The 23,327-nt window shown below is 41.0% G+C and overlaps 1 protein-coding gene across 2 annotated transcripts in view; it reads left to right on the top strand.

The window, feature by feature from the left end:
- ARMH3 (armadillo like helical domain containing 3) overlaps window positions 1–23,327 on the top strand; it is a 131,600-nt gene that overhangs the window by 47,218 nt on the left and 61,055 nt on the right. For both annotated transcript variants that reach the window (XM_032115699.1, XM_032115698.1), the window contains exons 21-23: window positions 4,743–4,825; window positions 5,360–5,486; window positions 8,160–8,235. In XM_032115699.1, coding sequence (XP_031971590.1) covers window positions 4,743–4,825; window positions 5,360–5,486; window positions 8,160–8,235 — 286 coding nt within the window. The remainder of the gene's footprint in view (window positions 1–4,742; window positions 4,826–5,359; window positions 5,487–8,159; window positions 8,236–23,327) is intronic.

Below are 23,327 nucleotides of genomic sequence, written 5' to 3'. Positions count from 1 at the left end.
GGAGGCTTTGATTTGAGACATGGGGAGGAGGACACTGAATATACTGTTGACTCAATGGTAACTTCTAGAGGGAATGGGAAAATCACTGTTCTTCCCAGTGTGCCCTGAAAGTTGAAGGGTAGAAAATTGGAGGATTTTAGTAGAGCACTAGATCCTGTTAATGGCTGTTACACTGCAACTGAGGAGCCCTCACATCTCTTTCTCCCTCGCTGCTTTCTTGAGGGCCATTATATGCACCATTAGAAGATTTTTGACCTGTAAGCGCAGCAGATGCAGTGACAGAGGCCTCTGTACTGTGCTCAACCCGTTCGAGCTCTCATTGATGAGTGTCTCAGGGCTCTTCTCTTCTGCTGTGTTGTGCAATAACACATCAGAGCCTTCCGATGCTCCTGGCAGAGTCTGTGCTACATTCTGACTTGCCCAAGGGATGATACTACTACTTTTTTTCCCCCCCTTTTCTCTTGGTCTATCTCCGTGGTTCTGTTGCATTACAAATGATCCAAACAGGGAACACTGAGACGCTAAAAAACCCAAAACTGTTGTGTGAATCCCAATTCACCTGGGGCTGAATATACTTCTGTTTGAAACAAGGCTTATAGGGAAAGAGGGTAAATCTGCTATGGGAATAGGAGTAGGGGAAGGAGGGAGTGAAGGGCATCTGTAACGGGAATTACTTCCTTCCTGGTAGAAGAAAAGGAGAGATGGTGGCTGCCTGCAGTTTTCTCACAGAGGATTGGTCTGGGGGAGGGCAGCAAATAACTGAGCAGGAGTACTGCTGCTCCTTGGCAGACAGAGTGGCTATGGGAGGTGATAAGGGAAAGTGTCTTCAAAAGCAGCTGAGCAGAGAAAGAGCTAAGAGGTTCTTTCACTGCAGTCATTTCAGTTTAAAAAGTAGGGGAGGGTATCTGTGATGTCACTTTTCATCCTTTTGCTATAATAATTCTTTGGAGAGAAAATTGCCTAAGAACCAACCTGCTTTATACCACTTTTCACACAGAGCCAGTCACATGGCTCTGTGTCCACTCAGCCTGCTTGTCTACTTGGGTTTCAGGCTGTAAACATAGTTGTCCAAAGCTGTGTTCTCTTCTTGTTGATTTAAGAGGCATAGCCAGTGCACTCAGTTCAGGTCACTTACATGAAAATACTGGTGGCTGCTTGTTTAGTTAGAGCCTTCTCCCTTTATTGCTAAAGAAGTACTAGTGACCCTGTTGTATTGTGAAGTTATGGATATTTCAAGACTCACCACAGTGGGTGTTTGGGTCGGGCCAAGAACAGATACCTTTAGGGAGGAAAAAAAAGGCTCTAGAGGGTATTGCAAAAATGGTGCTTTTTTCCAGTTAATGCTGAAATAGATCTCATGCCCAAACCATCCATTGCTGTTATATCCTGGAGCATAATTTGGGATAAGGTGGCTGAGCCCAAGCAAGGATCACGTTGGTGTCTGCCTGTGCAGCTGGGAGACTGAACTGCTCCTCTGTTGGGGAAAAAAAAAAAGGGATAATTTCCTGGCTAGTGTGCAAGGGCAGCCTGCAGGTGGGGTATGAGAGGCGAGCAGTTGATTGCAGCAGGGAAAAAGTGACACATCTGGTTTGGCTTCAGATTGCTCAGGAGCAGTGGCATCAGTGCTCCCTTGGAGCTCGAGGGCAGAGGGGTGTTCAGTCAGTTGGACTTTCCTCTAAAGGTTTATTTTGTGCGTGTAATTGTTGCTGAAGGGCACTAGGCATATGAAGCCAGATCTAAAAGTTGTTAGTTCTGAAAACTTCAGGGCATAGCTGTCCTCATTTTCAGTACAGGGGCTGCCTTACAAACAAACTACAGAGACACGGCAAAGGGATTTAAAGGTTCCACAGTGTTCATGTTCCTTAGAGACACTTGATAGAGGCTGCTGCAGAGTGTGCTGGCATGGAGAAAGATTGGTTGCTCTTTTAGCATCAATGTAGTGTATATCCCAGTTAGGAACACTGCAACTTTTTCTGGAATGTGTGGTTTCCTAACACTTGATAAATTTGTCAGCGCAGGGCACACAGTGGCTGTAAACCTCTGACGGATTAGTTCTTCTGACCGGGCTCTGAGCCCAGCGCTCAGTTTCTTCTTCATGTGAAGCATGTTCCTCTCCTTCCTAGTTCTTAGGGAAGGAGCAGCACAGGTTGTTTTGAGTGGGCTGTGATGCAGTGCAGTTCAGGTATAAATACTGATTTCAAGCAGAGGTAATCCCTTGTCTTCTTTCTAACTGAAACAGGAAAATTAAACATAGATTCATCACAATGGCTGAAACAAATGTAGGGAGAGAACAGAGTTAGTTCTCCTTCTAGTGTTGTCACCAATACAAAGCAGTACAAGTGCTTCAGGGTGGTCTGTGAGAAGTATTGCAGTGGGCAGTTGTAGGGTGCTTGTCCTCGTCATTTGGTGAGTGCTTGTGCTCTGGACAAATACGCTCGTTCTTTTCAAAATAGTTCTCCTCATCACGGGCAGCTTTCATGTTCACTGTTTTTGGATGTTCAGTGGTGGCTTCTTGTCACGCTGTGCCATGACCTGCTGGCAAAGGCCATTCAGCAGGGCTCTTGCGGTAGAGTAAGAGGCAAAAAGATGAACATGAGGCTTCTCACAACTTGTCAGAAGAAATCCAGAGCTCTGCTACTTTGCTTCCACAAACCCAAGCTGCTGGTAGTTGAACAGCAGCACCTGTTCATGAGCTGTGGCCCTGTGGACTGTCATGGCTGGGAAGGAGGTAAAGCCTTGTAACTAAATGCTTGAAACTCTGAGATGGAGGGATGGCTGATGAGCTGCTGTGACAGAGATGCAGGGCAGCTGTCTGCAGTCCAAGGCACTGACTGCAGGAGACTTTTTTGCTGTGGAGGTTTGGTTACCTTGGCAACCTGTTTTTAGCTGGATCTTTGCTCCAGTGGAGAGCCCATCTGTACCTGCTACTTTGTTTTGAAACGTTTGTTTTGCAGAAAAGTAACTGACAGGGGTATTTCCAGAGCTGTGTTATTGTGGAATCCAAGCTCTGGTTTTGGTCCCAGGAGTTTCTGATGATGGGGTGATGATGGTGTGGAGAGTTATGTGGCTGGATTGAAAAGGTGTGAATGAATGTGCTTCATGAGGTGAGCTGCAGACATGGAAGCGAGAAATGCTATTACTGATGGTTAAATCCTGGAATAGCTCTGAAAGATACAGCACTTGCACGTCTGGAGTTTGCAGAGAGCTTTGTTCGTTCCTGGTTTGCAGTTCAGCATCAGCCACCCACTGGAAGATTAAACTGAAGTAGCTTCTGCCTGTGATGAGTAAATACCCGCCTTGGGGCTGTAGGCTTCCCTTTGGGTGTGCATATATAAACTTTTGATACTCATGGTGAACTTCTAGTATTGTAAAGTAGAGGTTGCAGGACTGCATTTAGAATCTGGCAGTTTCCTTTAATTCAAGATCTGACCAGTGTGTTCACATCATTTTGCTGTAGGTGTTTTGATTTTACCTCTGTAATCTTGAAGGGGATGAGTATCTAAATTCTGCCCATACCTCATTCCTGTTCCCTGTGCTTTATCTCTTCCTCTTTCATAGCCTGTACTTTGGGCTGAGGTGAATGGTTTTTTTCTGCATTAGCTGTGGAGCTCTCCCAAACCACAGCTTATTTTCTCACAGGTTACTGGGTAGTGTGTGATGCTTGTGTAATGGTGGGGGGAAAAAAGGGATTAACAAGTTCTACTTGTGCCTGTAAAAAAATTGGAGTAATGCCCGGTATTGTTCTGTTGGATGAAGTTACCAATTAGTAGATAATTAAGAACCTTTAAAAAAAGGTGTGTACAGTGTTCCAGCATTGACTTTTCATGACATCTTAATTCAGACGTTTTAAGTCTTGAAATCTGTTGACTTCAGAGCAGAGAGTACATTAAGAACCTCTTCCAGTCAGCCTTCAGCTTTTACTCTTGAACAGCTATAATGCAGAAGAAGCTAGTTTTCTGAAAAATCTCAACAACTAGAAAAAAAAAAGATAAGGAACTTTACATTTTATTAAAGTGCATGGAATACAGTTGTTTATTGTAAAGTCTCTTTGATTAAAGCATTTTTAGCCAACCTTTTTGTTAATTACCACTGTTACTAACTGATACTGGGTGGTTACAGCAGGAGCTTTTGTTGTTTTATTATTTAAGACAAGTTTGAACCAGATCTGTAATCTTTATGGCACAGCCCCAGATAACTGGCACAATAAAGTACTACATCCTTCTTTTTAGCAGTGCAGTAGCATTGACACAGAGCTACAGAAAAGCTGTGCTGTGGGGGTTTTCTTACCTTTTTTATTTTTTATAACTGCATGTATCAACAAGAGTGACAGTTTGGGGGCTGACTATGCATATATCATGTTGGTGATATATGAAGCAGAAACAAGACAGTTGGATTCTCCAACCCCAAAGCTCACTCCAGGATCTAGCAGATAGAAAAATCTCCATGAGCTGACTGAGCTAACAAGAGATGTACCTTGAGCCTGAGTAGATTTGATTGGGAAGTCAGTGAAGGAGAATAAATGTGGGAAGGTAAAATAGCTGTCACTTACCTGTTCAGCCGAGTATTTTAGCAACAAAAAGCACCGCTAAACCCTACATATAAATTGATATATTTCTGAGGTGAATAGCTGGCATTTAGTTTAGCTTGCATTAGGTTATGTAAATGCATCTGTATTTAAGTGACTTGATGATGATGGCTTTGCTTTTTATACTATTTTAAAAATACTTACTATTTTCTCCTAGCTTTGATCAACTTGTTGAAGTTCCTCATGTCTAATGAGACTGTGTTGCTGGCCAAGCACAACATCTTCACCCTTGCTCTTATGGTGAGCATCTTTACCCTTGCACAAATCCTCTTATCTTTTAACAACTTAATTGTGAATTAATCTTAGGAAAGAATTGTAATCCTGAAAGGATTCCAGAAAGGATTGCTGGCTTGTTAAGGAGATATGAGAACAAGGCCATGAAGCAGAGGAGTATCATTGTGGTTGGTTTCTCTAGGTGTTTGGAAAGGACAGTGCTTGGACTAACTATAGGGTTGGCTCACTGAAATAAGTCTGTGTGAGGAAAGACCTAGTTTAATTTTCCAGATTTGATAATATTTTTTTCTTGTTCTGTGGCCCTTTGTATGCAGAATAGAAATGTGTTTTTCTGGTCCCAGATAAAACAGTATTTAAGCTTCTTGTCTGTTTCTTTGGTACTATAAAGAAAATAATAAATAAAGCAATGAGGTAATGTCATGCTATCTGCTGCAACTGCAAGCTGTTTATTTGAAGGTTTTGGACATAGTTTGTACTGTTTCTGATGCAGAATAGATTTGGGATAAATATTCCTGTTGCAACTTCTTTTCACTTGTATAGGTTGTGAACCTGTTTAACATGTTCATCACTTACGGAGACACATTTCTGCCCACTCCCAGCAGCTATGATGAGCTCTATTATGAAATCATTCGGATGCACCAGAATTTTGACAACCTTTATTCTATGGGTAAGTACCTCCTGACTCGTCAGGATTGTTGCTGCCTGGAAGTGAGTGTGGTGGAAGAGGGATGTTTGTGTCAGGTGTTTCCTGTCTATCTGCTACTGATGTGTGTCATGCTGGGTGAACATGTTTTGTGTACTAGGGCATGTTGGTAAATTAAGAATTGAGAGAGGGATAAACTTGCTAAAAGGATAATTTTTTTTTTAAATGTCAAAAGAATACGAACAGACTCCTTGCCCCTCTCTCTGTCACTTAATGTTGGAAATATAAATTTGTTTTTACAATGGAGTATGTGGTATTTCATGCATTTCTGTGTAGTTTTCCTCTATTACATTCAACAATTTCAAGTCAAAAGGCAGGTACATGCTGCAGAACCACCCAGCATAGAGAACTACTGAATGCAAAGAAGAATTTGGAGAAGAATTTGAGAAACTTATAGCAAGAAGCTTGCTGTGCTAGACAAATCACATCTACTTCACTCTTTGCCAAAGCAACCAAGAAAACAGCCCTCACAAACCTGCTTGCAGTGACAAGTGAATCACTGGACTGAAGAATGTGCCCACTGGCAAAACAGGGAGAAGCTGCCATCCTTCAGCGAGAGAGGGAAGGGAGCCAAGTGACACCCAGCAGGAAAGAGGAGCAAAGAAGAGCAAGGAATGCATGGAGACATAATCAGGCAGTGTTATACACAGGAACCTGCAGCCCAGGGTAGCTGCAGCAGCACTGGTGTGCTGCATAACTTGAAGCTGTGAAAAAAAGAATATAGTTATGTTCTTTGTTTGCTTTATTACGAAAGGACCTTTCATTCATTTACCTTCTGTTCCCTTCTCAGCATGATCTCCCAATGAACAACAGGCGTTAATATAAGCATATAAGGAGAGTTAAAGGGCAGACAGTTGGCCACAGCCCTCTTCTGACATGAAGAGAGACATCCTCACCTAAATAAAAGTAGCCGACTACCCTCTGTAACTGCAAGCAGAAACAAGCTGCCCTTTTGTATGAATTCCCTACAGTTTTCAGCCATTACATAAGGGTTCACTTGGCCATTTTTGTGCCCTCTGAGTGCGTAAGATTTTTTGCTAACCCGTTTTCTACTCTCAAGAGTTGCAGCTAGTAAAATGAGGTGCTTTTACTAGCTAATAATTTTTTCAAACCCATCCCTTGTGGAAGCTGAAGATACGTGGAATAGAAGAATAATGCACTCAGATACTTCCTCAGTTGGATTGCAAAAGGCACACCACACCTGACCTGTTAAAACAATTCATTTCTCACATGAATGTTTGCCATCCTACGCAGAGTAAACCCCATTTAATTACTCTTGCAGATGCCTGAATTGAAACTCTCTCTACATATATTACTTCAGATACTCAAGTACAGTACCTACTATTTGACAAAACAATGTTACTCAGAGCTGACAACTTTTTTCTGCAGATGACATGTAATGGTAGAATAGAAGGTGAGAAGGTAGCACTGTCTCAAGCTGATGAAAGCCACCAGGTGTTCTGATAGTTTCCTTTGCTTGTCAGCCCATTTCTGAGACTACAGTGACCCTTCTGTCCCCTAGCCTTGGGGTATTGGTTAGCGCAGATGAGAAAACTGCCGTGTCCTTTAGTTTTTCTGTTAATGTGGTTGAAACTTTGTATGTTGGGAGTGGAGGTGGAATCTAATTGATTTGGTTTTTTTTTCTCTTGTTCTGAAACTGAACTTTATCCAGATTTGCAGGACTGAAAGCTTCTGTCCTGCAATTATAGGCATAAGTATGCGGCCGATGTGCTTAATCATTCACTTGCAACATCCATGTTTCTGGATGATCCTAAATTCAGATGGTGAGCTGTTCCTTCACTTCTAAATTGAGGGTGAATTTTTGTTGTGGAATCTAACCCCCAGAAAACCCTGTATGTACAAATTAATAGAAAATTCCCTTTGTTCAGGCAATATGGAAATTAATCAAAACATCTGCTACAGGATCTGTTACTGTTCTGATGCTTATCAAGAGATGTGCAGGTAACTGCCACCATAAAAACACTACATATTTTGACCTAAATAAATATTTTTGGTACTCTGGCCGAAAAGAATTGGGTTCCCTAGTTGTTCCTGTTGCAGAATGTTTCAGATCTGCTCTTAAGTCTGTCAGAGACCATCTGTGCAAGAGAACACCACCCTTCTTCCTACAGGGAGTGTTTTTTCTTTAGGCTGGTGTGTAATTCCTGTCTGCAACTCTAGATAAATGGGCATGTAAAGAATTTCATCATTGCTGGAGAGGGTTTAAACTGCAGTATGTAGTCCAGTTCAGATGGAACCTTGCATAAGCAGGAGCTGGAGGAGAACAGCTGTGTGTGGAATAAAAGCTATTCTAAGCTTGGGACGCTGCCCTGTTTCTGGGGAAAATGAGCTGTGTGTGATAATGAAAGCAGTTAGGAGGACCCTGGTTCTTCTGTCCCCTCTGCCTCCAAGTTGTTACTCTCTTCTTCTCACCCCTTCCATGTTCCTTATGTTTCTTAGATGGGCTTTGAAGGGAACTTTTGCCCTGGATCACAGATCATCTCAAAGATGACCGTTGCTTTGATGTGGTTCCTGGACTGCCATCTTGCCAAAGCAGATTTTTTTTTTTTTCCCCTTGTTTTGAATTATGAAATTGCCAGTTCTGTGCCAACACTGTTAACTCTCTTCTCCTTTCAGTTCTAAGGCTGTCTACCAATGCTGGTCAATGGAAAGAGCCTGCAAGCAAGGTGACCCATGCATTAGTCAATATTAGGTAAGGAGTAGAAGTTAATTACTCTTTTAAAGTTTCTCATTTCCTGTGTGACTACATTTTTATCATGACGCTTTCACATTTGTTTGAATGAATTTTGTTTTCAACTTGTTCTAATTGTTGGGCTAAATTGTTGCTCTAAACAGGGCCCACAGGCATAAAGGAAGGATCACCAGAATTTGATTGTCCTCTAATAATTCTCTCCGCTCTTCTGTAGACTGAGTGCTTTGAAAGCATAGCACAAACTGTAATGAATTAATCCTCACATCGTTCTTGGGAGAAGTTACACAGTAGAGGATAATGCTGTGCTGGCAGAGCAATTGTGAACCTAATGGATTTCTGTTGCGTGATTCTATTGTAATTCCACAAAGCTATGAAGGGGACTGTAAGCCTGCTGTAATAAGCAGATTTGAGGCCTCTTAACATTGCAAGAGTTTTGTGTGTGTTTAAAACTGATTATTTAAGGACATTTCAGTGTTCTCTTAAACTTCTTCCTGTTCAAGGGCAGAAGGGGAAAAGTTATGCTTTACTTGTAAGACTAAAGAGTGTAAATCTAGGTATGCATTCTTTCACAGTGGCAATAACTTATTTTTCTGGCACCTGAAGCAGCTACTACTGACCAAGCTGGGTACTGGGCAAGAGGATCATGGATATGATTGATTGGAAAACAGAGGAATGTTGAGAGGGAAAATTTACTTCTTAGCTCTGGCTTGTAAGCAAACCATAAAAGATATAAGTATTTATACTGAAAAAAAATCTGTCTACCACTTCCCTAGTCACCCCAGACACTTGCTGTCTGTGCAACACCAAGTAGCTCACTACTGTTGTATTTCTAGGCTAGTACTTGTTTTCCTCACTACAAAAGGCATTGTGTAGGACAAACTCTCTGAGGGCATCTTTCAAGTCAATATGCATCTTACGTGTCTGTAAACCACCTTAAAGATTCCCTTAATAAGTCTGTAAGCTTGATAACATCATGTGTGATTCTAGACTTACTTTGCTACTCTCCTTATTTTTGTTTTTTTTTAAACAGATGTAAGTGAACACTTGTGGGTAGATAGTGCACTAGGAGTAAAGCAGCAGAACAGGTGGCTGTTGACTAATGTCAGTTAATGTGACACGAAGTGTCTGCTTTGGGAATGCTGTGTGTAACCAGGGAGGGAAGTCTAAGCTGGGAAGAGAGAAAAACCAATTGATCACAGAGGGTTTGTGCTCACTGCTGGTTTGTGGAACTGAGACTTTGCATGGGCTTATTTCCTGTTGGCTTTGCAACTGCTTCTGTGAAGATCAGCGTGCAATTGAGACAAGATGCAACCAAAAAACTGGCACCGTGATACCCCTTTGTATTGGTTCTGCACGGCCTGGTTTTCGGTAGCAGGGGGGGCACAGAGGTGGTTCCTGTGAGGAGCTCCTGGAAGCTTCCACCATGTCCAGCAGAGCCAGTCTCTGATGGCTCTGAAAGATGGACATGCTGCCGGCCAAAACTGGGCCAAGGAGAGAGGTTGGAAATGCCTCTGTGATGACATATTTAAGAAGAAAATCGAAACAAAGTCACACAGTTTTGCTTCTAGTCAGAGAAGACGAGGAGGTGAGAACATGTGTGTCCCTTCAAGGACAGCCTGTATCAGACATGTTCAGAACGTGGTGATGTCTGGAATCAGTGAAGCCTCTAGTCTGTTTCTCTTCTGAACTTCTGGTAGCTTTCCCCTGCTCCACCCAACTGCTCGTCTGTGTTGAAATTTCATGAATGACTGCTTTTCATTCGGTGAAATTAGTAAAGTCTAAATTATGGATGATTCAAGGCCTTGAGAGGGATTAGAATTCTGAGAAGTTAGTCTGTTTGATTTATCCCGTTTCCTCACTCCCAAAAGAAAAGGAAGGAGGGAGAATTTTGTCTTTTGGTTTGTTTTCTTCTGATGGTAAAAATACTACATTTGAAGGGTTCTTTAGTTGACTAGATTTCAGAGCAGCCAGAGAAATCCAAGGGTGTAGTGTGCTTGTGTGAAGGTGTCTGACAGTGTGATGGTTCAAAGTGGTGACTGGGACTAGAACTAGACTGAGCTCCCCATTATCTGGGTATCTGTTTGTTTGTGCCCCTTCTGTTTTCCCTTAGAGTGATCTTAGTGTACTGTGTCTTATTTGGCTGCTTTTGCCACAAAGGAAATGAATTTAGAGGAATCCACACTGGATTTTTTCCTCACCTTGCTTCATCATTCTGGAAAGTTTTTGAGTAGTGGTTACCTGCTTTTTGCTGTAACTGTGCAGTGCTAAGTCATGCTTTGGTTTATATCTTGGTCTCATTACACAAGCTATTTAAAAATAAATAAACATTGCAATTTCCTTATCCTAGGGCTTTTAGTGGGTTTTCTAAATGTAAAAGCATCTGCCTGTGCATGCATACAGTGGGCTTCAACAAGTGTCTTAAATCCTAGTGTACAGTTTTATGGGTATTTCTGCCGGGAGAGGAGTGGTGAGTTCTTTACAATGTTCAAAGGCTGCAATGCATTTGTGTTACAGGAATAACTGTTGAGGAGACACCAGAACAGTCCTGCTTGTACCCCACAGTGCTGGACTGATGAGCTCAGCTGATTAATTGTTTAAATAGAGAGTCAGGATGAGTAATGCCTAGAGAATCTTAGACATGTTCTTCTTTAAATTCAGCCACAGAGAGAGATCTTGCTTTGTGTATCCTATTATGGTATGAACAGTACCTTTTAGTTGGACTAAAAGTTCTCCACTAGACAGTCTGAGTTTTGTTGTTGCTGATTATTTGATTTTTCTTGTCCTTATTCCAGTGAAAAAAGGAGTCATGAATATTCTTTTTGAGTATTGAGAGATAGGAAGCCTATTCCTGCCTTCTCTCCTTTCTACAGATAATTCATAATTTCTGTCCAACCCAAAGAAAATGAAAAATTGAAGAAGAAAGAATAATAATATCCTTATCTGTCTGAAAATCTTACATACCAAACCGGAATGAGTGATTCTGATTGCTGTCCTATCTCATAATAGTCATTATGATTTCTGTCTGTGGATTTGTCTCTGTGGTTTTCATAAATAATTGAGATGTGGTAGACTGCAAGATATAGCTGCAGCTCTGATGGGGTTGAAATAGGAAGGTGCAGCAGTTGGTGGTTTGAGAACTTACCTTCTCACCTCTGAGGAAATAAACACATTTTGAGACAAGTTTTTTTTTTTTTTAAACTAATGAGCCTCTTCAAGATAACATTGTGCAGGTTTGCATTTAATAAGAATTTTATTAACGCAGAGTTCAAAGGGGCATTTTCTGATTGCCTATTCAGTGAGAAAGGTGGCAGCTGAATCCCTGTATTCTTTTAATAGACTTTCTTCTGATCAGGATTTTTCCAAGGTGAATAAATAGATTAACTCGATGATTAATAGACTGAATTTCTCCCTTGTCTGAAATTCAGCCCCATCATAATTTTTAAAGTAATTCTATTTTTCTCACTGAAACACTTTTAATATGCAGAGAGTAAGTTAGCAGCATGGAACTAGGTGATAGAATTATTTTTTGAAGGTGTTTTCTGTGCTGTTGTAGCATACGCTGCAATCCTCGCTTGGGTGCTTTTGTTCACTCTTCCATCTTGCAGTTACTTTTGTTCCACTTGAGCCACCCTGTGTGATCCTCTTTCCTTGAATGGAAGGTGCTGCTTCTCCCAGGGCTGCTTTTGGGGCTGTAAAGGAGAGATGGGATTTGGGAGGAGCACTCAGAGCATTGCATGGATGCGTGTAAAATAGTTGTGCTTGGTGCCAGTCTATGCAGGAGCACTCTGAAGGAACATTTGCAATTTTACTTAGGCCAAATTGGGCTGTGCTTGTTTGCTGTAGGACACTTGGCCCTGACACTAGAGCTCCTGATAAATTACCAGCACTCACAGCACTGCACTTATTGAAAACCTTGACAGACGACAAGGCTTAATTCAGATATTTCTTAGAAAGTGGGTGGCTGCAAGCAGTCCACATCATACCTTCAGCATGGTTCCACCACAATGAAAGGAATTTAGCATCTGTTTAAGGGGAGAGAAGACCAAAATGCTGGTGACCTAGTTATGTTGCAATGGCTTTTTTGCAGGATGTGTGAAAGTGGACCTGCTGACAGAGAAATGCATCTGTTTTTGTGGCGTAGGTGGTGACCTATGGATTACAGTCAGCTGAGACTGTGTACAAAATATGTTTACTTCTGTACACACACACTTCGTTCTCTCTCTGTACAGACATAGTGGACATACAAACACATTTCTTGCCAATATGAGTGAGACTGAAAATGGGAGAGCAAGCTTAAAGCTTCTTTATGAAAAGAAATGATCAAGAAAATCGATGGGCATATATATTAAAAGATGGATGTCTGTGTGCACATTGTAGGTATATGCACTTACATAATGTGAATATCCATATAGGGATGTCTGTGCATATATAAATACATACATAATACATATACAGACATACCCACATATATACACTTAAATTATATATATTTATTTACATGTAGAACACACACAAATATGTTTCCTTTGACAATGGGTTTATTAAAGCCATAATCTCCCAGCTGAAAATACCAAGCACCTGCTTGTTTGCAGCTTCTCCCAGATGAACCACAAGGGTTGGCTAAGGATGCTCAGGTGTTGCTCCTTCCAGCAGTACTGTTGCACTGGATGAGTCCCCTGGGACTGTGGGACCATGTGGAACTGCTCAGGGCCAGCCAGTGCAGAGCAGCAGAGGGTGCTCAGGCATGCAGATTACAACCCACAATGATCTGGAGTTCATTCCCTGCAATTCTTAAAACCACCTGTGAGGACTACACTGCTGGAATAACAACTCCATTGAATTGTTCACTGAGGTGTGTTTAATGGTAATGACCTCTGACATGCTGTCACTGCTAATCAGCCTGACTGAGCTCAGATCACAGGATAGTACAAGACAGTCAACAATTATTTTTTTTAATAAGAAAAAAACCAACAAAGCTCAAAGAGAAACCCAGAGTTGTATATTATTGGTACTTTTAAATCATAACACAAGCTTAGTAAGATTATGGATCAATTCTTACTAAAATGATGTAAGGAAGCTTCTGAGGTTTATGCATCCAAGCTATTTGAAGAATTAGTTCATTGCAGTTTTCAGGTGGTAGCCTGAAAAAATTCTGATGCTGAAAAATGAATAGCAGATTTTAGATGAGGATTCTGGCTTTGTTCTGGTTCTTTTTTAGTGGTCTGTGGTCGCTCCTCACTGAAGTAGCAAAACTAGCAGACCCTTCTTGTCATTTCATGTGTTTCTTGTTGCATGGTTTTCTGATTGCACAGGGACTCTGGCACAGCAGAACAGTTCCTGGAATGCCACAGTGGTTATAAGAGAGTTATAGTGGTTAGTCAGAGTTCACCTGCTACCACTGCTTGTTTTTCACTCAACCTTGCAGTATCGTGGTAGGGAAGGTTCCTTTGCTAGGTGGAACAGATCTTGATGTGAACAGATCCTGGCATTAGCTGGCACCTGAACAGAGGAAGCAAGTGGTGGAAAGGGAAAGACCTTATGACCAGCAACATATTAACAGAAGAATCAAAAGGGAAGGAAAGAAGCATTCCTATATTGGGTTGCAATGTTTCGTCTTTTCTCAGCAGTCTTTATACATGTTTCAATTATTTTTATTAATGTTTAAGGCTTTCATCTAGTCTTGTAACTTCAGCGCTTCGTTTCTTGTACATTATCTGATTTCTTCTCGAGGCAGCAGTGTTAGTTTTCAGTTTTTGCTTTTATTTACTAGCTGATTCATCTTGGTGTATTTGTTTTACAGAGCCATAGCCAATTTTGTTCTGCTATAATTTTCTTTCATTCTTTCTCATTCATGCAATGTCTTAATTAAATGTTGTCTCTGCCACTGGCCCAAATCCAGAGAGCAGATCTGTTGGTTGAGTGGCATTGTATGGACCAGTTCCACAAACACAGCAGCATGGTTCAGCAAGTCAGGTACAATCCCAGGTCACCTTCCTTCTTTCTGCTATTTACTTCCATTTCGGTCACGGCTGCCTGGGAAGGGACTCTGACAATGTCAAGCCTGTTTTCTCTTTAATCAACTTTTATTTTCAGTAGGTTTTTGGAAGGATTGATTTCTTTTTTTTATTTTTTTCGTGATGACTTACAGTTTCTGGAGCTGACGCTGATTTTAGGCGAAGATGTTTGTATGGCAGAGAATGCCTCTGTCTGAGATACCATAGCCATGGCTTGCTTTCTTCAGTGCACTTGGATGTCATTCTGCAGAGATCACTTTTGCTCTAAAATTTCATCCTCAAAGTAAACAAGGCTTTTTGGATTGGGGTGGGGAGGATCTTGAGGTGATGTATTCCTAGGATGGCAGCCTCACTTAACTGGCTTTCTTAGCTTTTTTCCAAAGTCTGCAATTGTATCGGCTGCTTTCATCCTCTTTCCTCATGTCTCAAAGGCAACAGGCTGGCCTTCAAGAGGGGACTGGGAGCAGGATCCACTTCTGTACTTCAGCTGCTCTGTAAGGTTTGCTGTGGAGGTGAGGCCTCTGTACAAGGGAGGATTGTTTGCTGGGTGGAAAGGACACTCCTCTGCAGAACAGCTACTGCTTGGCGGCCTCTTCCAGAGTTCAGCAGGTCTCTTAATTCACGTGATTCTCATAAGGTGAACATCTCAAAGCAGTTTGCCCACTTGTGAGCTTTTGTCCTCGTGGACATTTTATTGGAAGCATTTCTTCCTTGAAATCTTAAAGTTTTGGAAAGGTAGGCAAGATCTGTAGGCTACTTAGCAGTTTGCTGAGAAGTGTTGCCTCCATTACTGACGTATTAGAACCCAGATTTCATTTGCTCTTTGTCAAATGCAACTGCTCTGTGAATAGGGAATTCCTGTCTTCAGATCTCTGCTGGACTCATGGGTGCAGATTGTAGGCTTACAAGGTGGAATTATAAAAATTGCTAGCAGATTAACTTTTTTTGAAAGCTGTGTGTGTAGCCTTGGGAGTGTAATGTTGGCAAATAATTTCAGCTTTTGTGCTGATGAATTTGGGGTGCGAAGCTTTGGGAAAACAGTAGAGAGAAGTCAGAGACTCCTCAATGCAATTGTGGTCTCCTATTTGATTTATGTAATTGACTGCACTGCCTGGTCTGAAGAAGTGTGGCACCAGGCAAGAAATTGTTTTTTGTTTTGCTTGCCAAATACCTTTCTCTGTAGAAACATAAAAGTAGTGGAGAATATGTGTTAGCATGGGGAGTACTTCTGGTTTATTTCAGAAGTAGATATAATATTTATTGGTCAGAAGTTGTTTTTCTGTCTCATTTGCAGATATTTTGGTCTTGAATCCCAGTGCTGGACACAGGCAAGTTATGTCTGAGCTCAGTAATGCATTAAAGCATGTACTACACACCTAGGATGCAGACTTGTAAACATCTTGGGTTTTTTTTGTTGAAGCTCAAAATCCAGAAAGCTCTGCTGTTTCTCACTCTGAATTGTTGTGTTGTTTCCTCCTGTTTATGGGAACAATCTTAATTATTTCTCTGGCACTGTGGCTGGCATGAGTTCAGTTCCTAATTGATAGATTTCAACCTTACAGTCAATGTCTTTGTTGGTAGCTCTGTTGCAGCCAGGAAGCAACCAGATTCTCTTGGCCCCAAGAACTGGCTCTACTGGAACATGATTGAAACACAGTTTGAAACAGCTGCTTATAGCTTGTCGAAACTTCGTCCATGCTGGTTTTATTCTTTGGGTAAATAAAAGGGACTCTGATCTCTGCTGGTCTCAAATCTAGCTTTCAAGATTTGCTTTAGTGGAGAAAGAACATTAAGCAACTTTCTTCATAACCCAAACAATGTAAAAATTATTGTGAGCTTAAATAACATATTTTTCCCTTGGAAAGTGATGTTGTATAATGCTGTTTTGCTCTTTCTGTTTAAAAGAAATCTGTTGCTCACAGCAGCAGCCAGAATTATTATTCCCTCTGAAAGTCTGGGCTGTGGGATGTGTACTTAAAAAAAAACCTTTCAAAAGCCAGTAACGTGTATTTCTTATTATCTTACACTAGTGGGGGGCCTAAAATTTGGGTTTGCTCTAGGAATGTAAATGCCCTGTTCTCTTAATTTTTCCTTTAGGACTAAACTGACAAAGTACCCACTCATTAAGTACATGTGCTCAGTAAGGTAATGAAGTACCTACCTTATCTTGAACTGAAAGCAAGGATAATACATTGTTAGCATGACTGTGGAACTACAGTCTTTTTTTTCTGGTGCCCTCCAGATTGCACCAGTATCTGGAACTCAGTTCCCAGGGAGCTGTGAGAGGAAGACATCTTGTTTGTAAGACTTTGTTCATTAAAAGAAATACTCATTCTAGCTTTTGAAGTGTTGGGGTTTTTAGGAGCTCTAGCCATGAAGGCAGAGAAGGTTGTATCACCCTACCAGCACAGGGGCTAACTTTGCAACTCCCAGTAAATACAAGTTGGCTAAGGTGAAAGTAAAATGCAGCTTTGAGGGGACGGGAAAAACAGCTTGAGTGAGTGTGATTCCCCCTCCCTCTTCCAAAATGTGAAATCTATGTGCTCTAATATCTGTGAGTCCAGATTGAAACACTAAGATACATCAGAGTTTCTGGTGGCCTGAAATAAATCGACTGCTTGGGAATTCCAGAATGCTTTTCTTACTACTCTGTGTAGTCTTGGTTTTTTGTTTTTTTTTTTTTTTTCTAACCTTTGCAGCTACAAGAAAATTCAGAAAATGATGGGATAAGGCTTGAGCAGTAGCAATTTCTCCCTTGGCTCTGAGGTCAGACCTCTCTTGCCCATTTCAAGGGATGCTGACTGGAGGTTCAGCAGTCAGAAATGCCAGTGTGCTTGGCTGCTTCTCAGCAATCAAAGCCAAGCAGGTCTAGGTAACAGCGATCTCATGAAGAATTCATCTGTGTTGGGTACCAGATTCTGATATCTCATCCTGGTAAGGGTTTACTTAAGGGATGTTCCTCTAGCAAAACTGCCCCAAGCGTGCTTCCTCACCCTGTGCTGTGCTCACTCGGAGCAGGTGTAAATTGACAGGGTTCCTGCCTTCTCCTGCTCTCTTCAGGGAGCAGCCTGCATTGTGCAGCTGCAGGTAAAGGAGGAGACTGGGGACCTGACCCAGGGTAAAACTCTCTAGGCAGGACAAAAAAGAACAGAACAATGTGTTTTAACGTGTTCTGTTCTCAAGGCTTCGTTGCATACACATATGTGACTGATTGTGTCAGCCTCTAGAGGGTGGGGGAACAAACAGCTCAGTGTTTGGGACAAGAAGACAGTCTCTCTTAGCAGCAATGACCTGTTAAACTAGTTGTAAGCTGGAATGCTACCAACTGTTTTTACAGTTATGTCCAGAGTCATCAGAGGTCACTGGTGTGACTCTTTGCAGGGGTCTAAACTCATGTTCTCTTGCCTGTGCTGGTACAGTGCAGGGTGGTTTTTGCAAACTGTTCTTGCTGTTAACATCAGCATGATCGTTGCCTAAAGCTTTGCTTTAAGTACTGGGCTTGAGACAACAGTACTATGAGCCCAAAAAATGAGAACTTTGGTATTACTTGGCTGGGAGTCTGAAGTAGGAGATCACTGCCACATTGAAGGCAACTCACTGCCATGGAGTCCTGTTTGATAGGATATAAAAGCATGGTCTCAAATGTGTCTTATTTTCAGGGTGACCAGAAATGGAATGACCTTAAAAGTTCCCTGGCAATCCTTTTGCCTGACTTTGCTAGAAAACTTTCAAAGCCTAAAGCTTTTTCACGTTGCTGCTGTAGTGATTAATTAGGTCATCACTTTGTGTGTTAATTACAGTGACATTTTTCTTCTCGTTAGCTGGATTATGGAAAGTTTTCGAGTCTGTGTGGGATGGGAAGTAATGCAACCTTTGTGGCCAAGGGAAGGATGATTTCAAACTTTAGAACACTGAATTTCAATGATGGCTTTGGGTACTGTAAAAAAAAATGCTGCAATCCACTATACAAAATGTGGCTCGTAAGTGCTTTGAGGGCAGGATAAATGCCTTTTATTCTAAACAAACGTGTTATGTTGCACACATTTTGGGTGAGGAATTTTAAACTGGAGCCTTCTTCTGGAAGGTTGTGTATTGTGTTAATTAATGTAAAGCTCTTGCTGCTGACAGAGGGGTGTGAATATGATATACTTCATATAATGTCCTTCATGGTGTGTCTGAAAAGACTTTACAGAGAGGTCGTTAAGCAAGGCAGTGTACATGAACAGTGGCAAATTGCTTTTACTTACAGTTTTTTCTAATTATTTAATGTCCTCCTCATAATTTTGCAACACTGTTGGCTTTGAAGTCTGAGCTTGACATTAAATTTTTATGAATATTTGAGATGAGCTTGTCTGAGGCAGATGTTCCCTTGTAAACTTAGAAAGCAATAGGTGTGCCATACATTGTTCTTAATTCCTTAGTTTGAAAGCTGTGGTTGCTTTGAGGTTAAGCCCACGTGTGATATGTTGAGCCTTGCTGAAGGAGCAGAGTGTGCCATTCTCACTGGGTTGCACCTATTTTTCTTCCTTGTTTGGTGACTTTTACTCTTAGCATGAGCTAATGTCAGAAATAAAGAGTCACAGAACGAAATTGTTCAGGATCTGAGATTTGACTGGGAAATAAAATAAGTCAGATTGCTGTAAGGGAGGCTCTCCTCAATATGTGTGATCCAATAGTGGACCAGATAGCTCAGTGCAATCTCCATCCTTGGGAGTTTTTCATATCTTGCTTGAGTATAGCTGTGAGTTAACTGGCCCAGTGCTGAGTACAGAGTTGGACCATGGAACCTCCCAAGGTCCTTTTTAACCTGACCCATTTGATTTTAGAGAGCAGTCTCTACACTGCATGGTCAAATGGTAAAAGAAGCAAGAAAGCTTGTTTTCATGGAGTGTGTTGTGCTATGTGTTAACTCTGGGCCTGTCTGCTGGATGTGCAGAGTAGAGCACTTACTTAAATCAGTAGGTGCTTGGCATCTATTTTCTTTCCCTGAAAGACCAGTCAAGGGTAAAAACTAGAGAGCTGGCTGTATGTGTTGCTGCACATGCCCAGTATTGTCTGCTGTCTGTGATCTTACCATCAAATTGGATACTGCCGATGAGATCCAAATATGCAGCTCAGTCATTTGTGAGGAGAAACTGTTCTCAGTGTGATTAATGCTGTGGTTGATGACGGGCACAGAAAGCACTGCTTTGAATAATGCCCATAATGGCATATTCCCCTGTGTATGTGTTTAAAGGAAGAGTCTATGGTTATATGAGATTGAGGGCATTTAAGAGGCAGCTAATGACAAGTGAAAATTATAGCTAGGGTAGATTAATTGTTAAATGAATTGTGCCTGCCCTTGCTGTCATTTTAATGTGGTATTGGTCTAAGTATGATGTTATGTAGCAGGAAGGCATCAGGAAACAATACCATGAACTTAAGTTCAGGTCAGAGGAGTTTAAAGGCATAGCCATTGGGAGTTTTTCTCTAGTTTAGACATCTTTTTGGAGTGTGGGGTTTTCTTCTTCCCCTCTGGATACTCAAGGGACTCAAGGAGCCCTCTGGGACTACAAAAATCTTTGGTTTGATTAATTTTGGTTTAATAAAGTTTTTTTTCCCCATGCTTTTTTTGACTGTGGAGTAAAGCAGTATTTTCTCATGAGTTTAATATAAGCTTTGCATTAACTGTTTCCGGAATGAGATGATACTAACTGAACTTGGTCTGGAGCATAGCTCAGGGATTTTTTTTCTTATTTTTTAAAATTGTACTCTATCTCCAGGACTACATATTTAACTTTGATTTGTCATGGGGCTGCTTTATATTCATGCCTTCAGTCTGAGTGGAGCATAAGGGAAATTAAGCTGGAAGAGGACAGAAAGCAGCCAGGCCTAAGTCTCATCCTGTCATTGCTGTGAAGAAGTCTGTCCTTTGAATTGATTTGGAGTGATAGTGGGGCAGGAAGGCACTGGCAGAAGCTGTATGTCTCTTGCAAGCTTTTGTTTACACATGGCCAATAGCCTCATTTGAGTGAATTTTATGTGCTTTCTAGATGAAATGTGATCACATACGCTTCGGTAAAATTTAGTGGTCCTATCAAGACTTAACTGTACTAAGGGATTCTTAGGGCCCTTTTCTCTGTCTGCTCATGCTTTTTTATTTTTAAAGTATTTGCTGTATTTGGAGGGGAATCAGTTCAGGCCAAGGGCACTTAGAGGATGTGAGATTTGATTGCTTTCAGCCTGCTAATCTTCATGATTCAAACTGATCTTCTGCACTCAGGCAGAAGAAAAATAATGCCATCTACACAGGAAGATAGACTTTCTGTTAAGTATTTTCCTTTCCTAGGAAGAGAGGAGGCCTTCAAATTCATCTTATAGAAAGATAAACTTGTATGGGGACAGGTGCAGACAAGCATCAGGAATCATGATTTCCTTCTGAAGGACACTTGGCTCATGCTTTGCCCAATCCAGCAAAGAGAAAACTAGTGGATACTGCTAATGTAGTGGAAAACAAAGGTGATGTAGAACAGCTCCTGAAGCTGAAGGGTAGTTTGTAATGGGAACAAATGGATAGGGACGGAGTATCATGAATAAATAAAAGTTGGAAGTGGAAGGTTTTCTAAAATTAAAAGCACTGAGAGTCTGGGACACTCCTGTAATCAGTTAGAATGATGCAATCTAAACAGGGAAGGATTATTTTGAAGCTGAGAGTCTGAGAGAATGGGGAGAGCCAGAATCACAGACTTGCACCAGGAGGAGCCCAAGTGAAAGATGCCTGCTGAGGTTCTCAATGAGCAGTGAAGGTGGGGATATTTTGTTGGTTTGGATTTATTTTTTTTTTAATTCCCCCTCCCCCATCAGTAGTGTTATCTGCTCCAGGGCATTACAGAGATGGATCAGATCATGTTGGTCCATGGCTTAAGATGTGATTCATATAGTGTGGTAAATACCATTGTAGGGTTTTCTATGGTATAAGGCTTGTAAAAACTTGTAGTTGCTATATTATATGTAGGTTATTTGCTTCCTGCATCAGTGATTGAGAGCCTGTTAGTGTTAATAGGGTAGCCACTATAGAAAGACTGATGCCACTCCCTCCTGTCAGTCAGGGATCACTTTTCCACTGAAGGAAGACAGTAAATGTCTTCGGTAAAATTCAGGGGCTGGCTAACAAATTGCAGTTTAGAATACATTACAGATGATGAATGTGATCTCCTTAAAGGGAAATCTGTTCGTTTGACTTAGTGCTCTTACGATTATTTGCTTGCCAGCTTAAATTGCTCCATAAAATGCATGCTACTTTATTCGATCTCTTCATGATGAGATTAGCTAGGCCATGCTGGTTCTCTGTATGTTAATTACATTGGAACTTTCTTTTTCAATTTAATTATTAAATTGTTTAGCACAGCGTGCTTTCTCCTAGCCTCAAGAAAGTTGTCTATATTTTTCTTTTGACCACTATTTTGTAATCATACTGCCCTTTTTCCAGAAATATTCTGGGTTCCTTTATAGAAGTATCACACACTGTGGAGGATACATCCTGAGTTTTTTCTGTGTTTTCTTTGGTGTGTTGCTGAAACACAGAAATGGTGCTAATCTTGCACAGATTCATTATGTGACAGTCTAGGATGAGGAATGTCTGAACTGAAGCTGTGGAGGCAAATTTCCAGAGTTGCTACACAAACGGGAATTTATTCAGATAAAGTAAGCTTTCTGCTTCTGTTGAGAAGTGTAAAGCTCACTGAGTGGCCAGGATGTTTGCTTTTTATCTCACCTGGAAAATCAGTATTATAGCAGTTCAGTATTCTCTGTGTTGTTGATGAAGGACCCGGTATGCTTTCCTTGTTCTTGGAGGACTTCTCTGTACGCAGTGACCATACCCAGGGCACATTTTTTCCTGAAAACCTGGAAAATGGAAACACAAGAAGGTGAACAGCACTAGGATTGTGGTGACAGCCTACAACTACTGAAGGAGGCCAGCAGAAAAAAAATTAAGGAAAATTTAAGAAAAAATGAATTTAAGTTCTCATTACCAGACTTGCCCCAGCCTTCATGCTCCCTTCTTCAGTCAGGGACCTGACTACATGTGCAACTACTCCCCACATGCACACACAAAATAACCCCCTGTTCTTTTGCAGTGCTATGACTGGGACTTGCACATAACCTAATGTTCCCATAGCAGCATTACAGAGGCTCTGTTGAAAAACTGTTGGTTTTATTTTTTAATTTTTAATTTTTTATTCTACTATACCACTCTAGATAAAATATGTAATATGCATCAACTAAACTGTTAGTTGTGTTGTTTAAAATCATTCACATCTCTGTGTCTGAAATGGAGCTTCTCTCTTGCCCAGCTATAATAACTTTTTTTTAAAAATTGCTTCTCAATTTAACCCTTCTCGCTCAGAAAATTGTGTATTATCTTCTATTAGAATTGATTCCCAAAGGCAAGGCAAATTTTTGTGTTTATTAACCTAGCCTTTCATTTCCCATGTATCCAGAGCTTAGAAAATTCAAAAGGGTGTCGGAGGACTAGGAAGGTTTCAGAAAGGGGCATCAACAATGACTGAAGGCATGGAACCAGATGTGTTATGAAGAACATTTATATACATGACAAGTCTTCAGGCTGGAAGAGAATGTATAAAAGAGTTAGTAAAAATTACCAAATGTCAGAGAGAAGGTGAAGGGGAGCTGTAAGAAGAGGGTGCATCAGAAGATCAGATAAACTCAAAATAAAGAGATATTGCTTCATGCAATACTTAGTTAAGCTGTGGAATGTCTAAAAGGTTATGTGAATTTAAAGCAATGATTCTACAAATTAATGGAACAGAATTTAATCATGGGTTACTGGATCATACAGATGTCACCTCTGCTTCACATATCATCTTGAAGTGTATGTGGCTGGAAGTAAGGGTTCTTTCTGGGACAGTACCTTTTTGGTTTTTCTGCTCTTATACTGTTGCCTGAGCTCCAAATTCTAGACAGTTTTGAAGTAGGGACACAGAGACCTTTGCTACCTCAGTATGGCAATTTTAAATGTCTACATAAATTTTACCTGTCAGCATTTTCTCAGGAATAAGTTACTTGCTTCAAAGCTTT

Source organism: Corvus moneduloides, chromosome 8, assembly GCF_009650955.1.
Source record: "Corvus moneduloides isolate bCorMon1 chromosome 8, bCorMon1.pri, whole genome shotgun sequence".
In the NCBI taxonomy this organism is placed as follows: domain Eukaryota; kingdom Metazoa; phylum Chordata; class Aves; order Passeriformes; family Corvidae; genus Corvus; species Corvus moneduloides.
The sequence above is the reverse complement of the archived record's forward strand: the minus strand, read 5'-3'. Positions and strand labels throughout refer to the sequence as shown.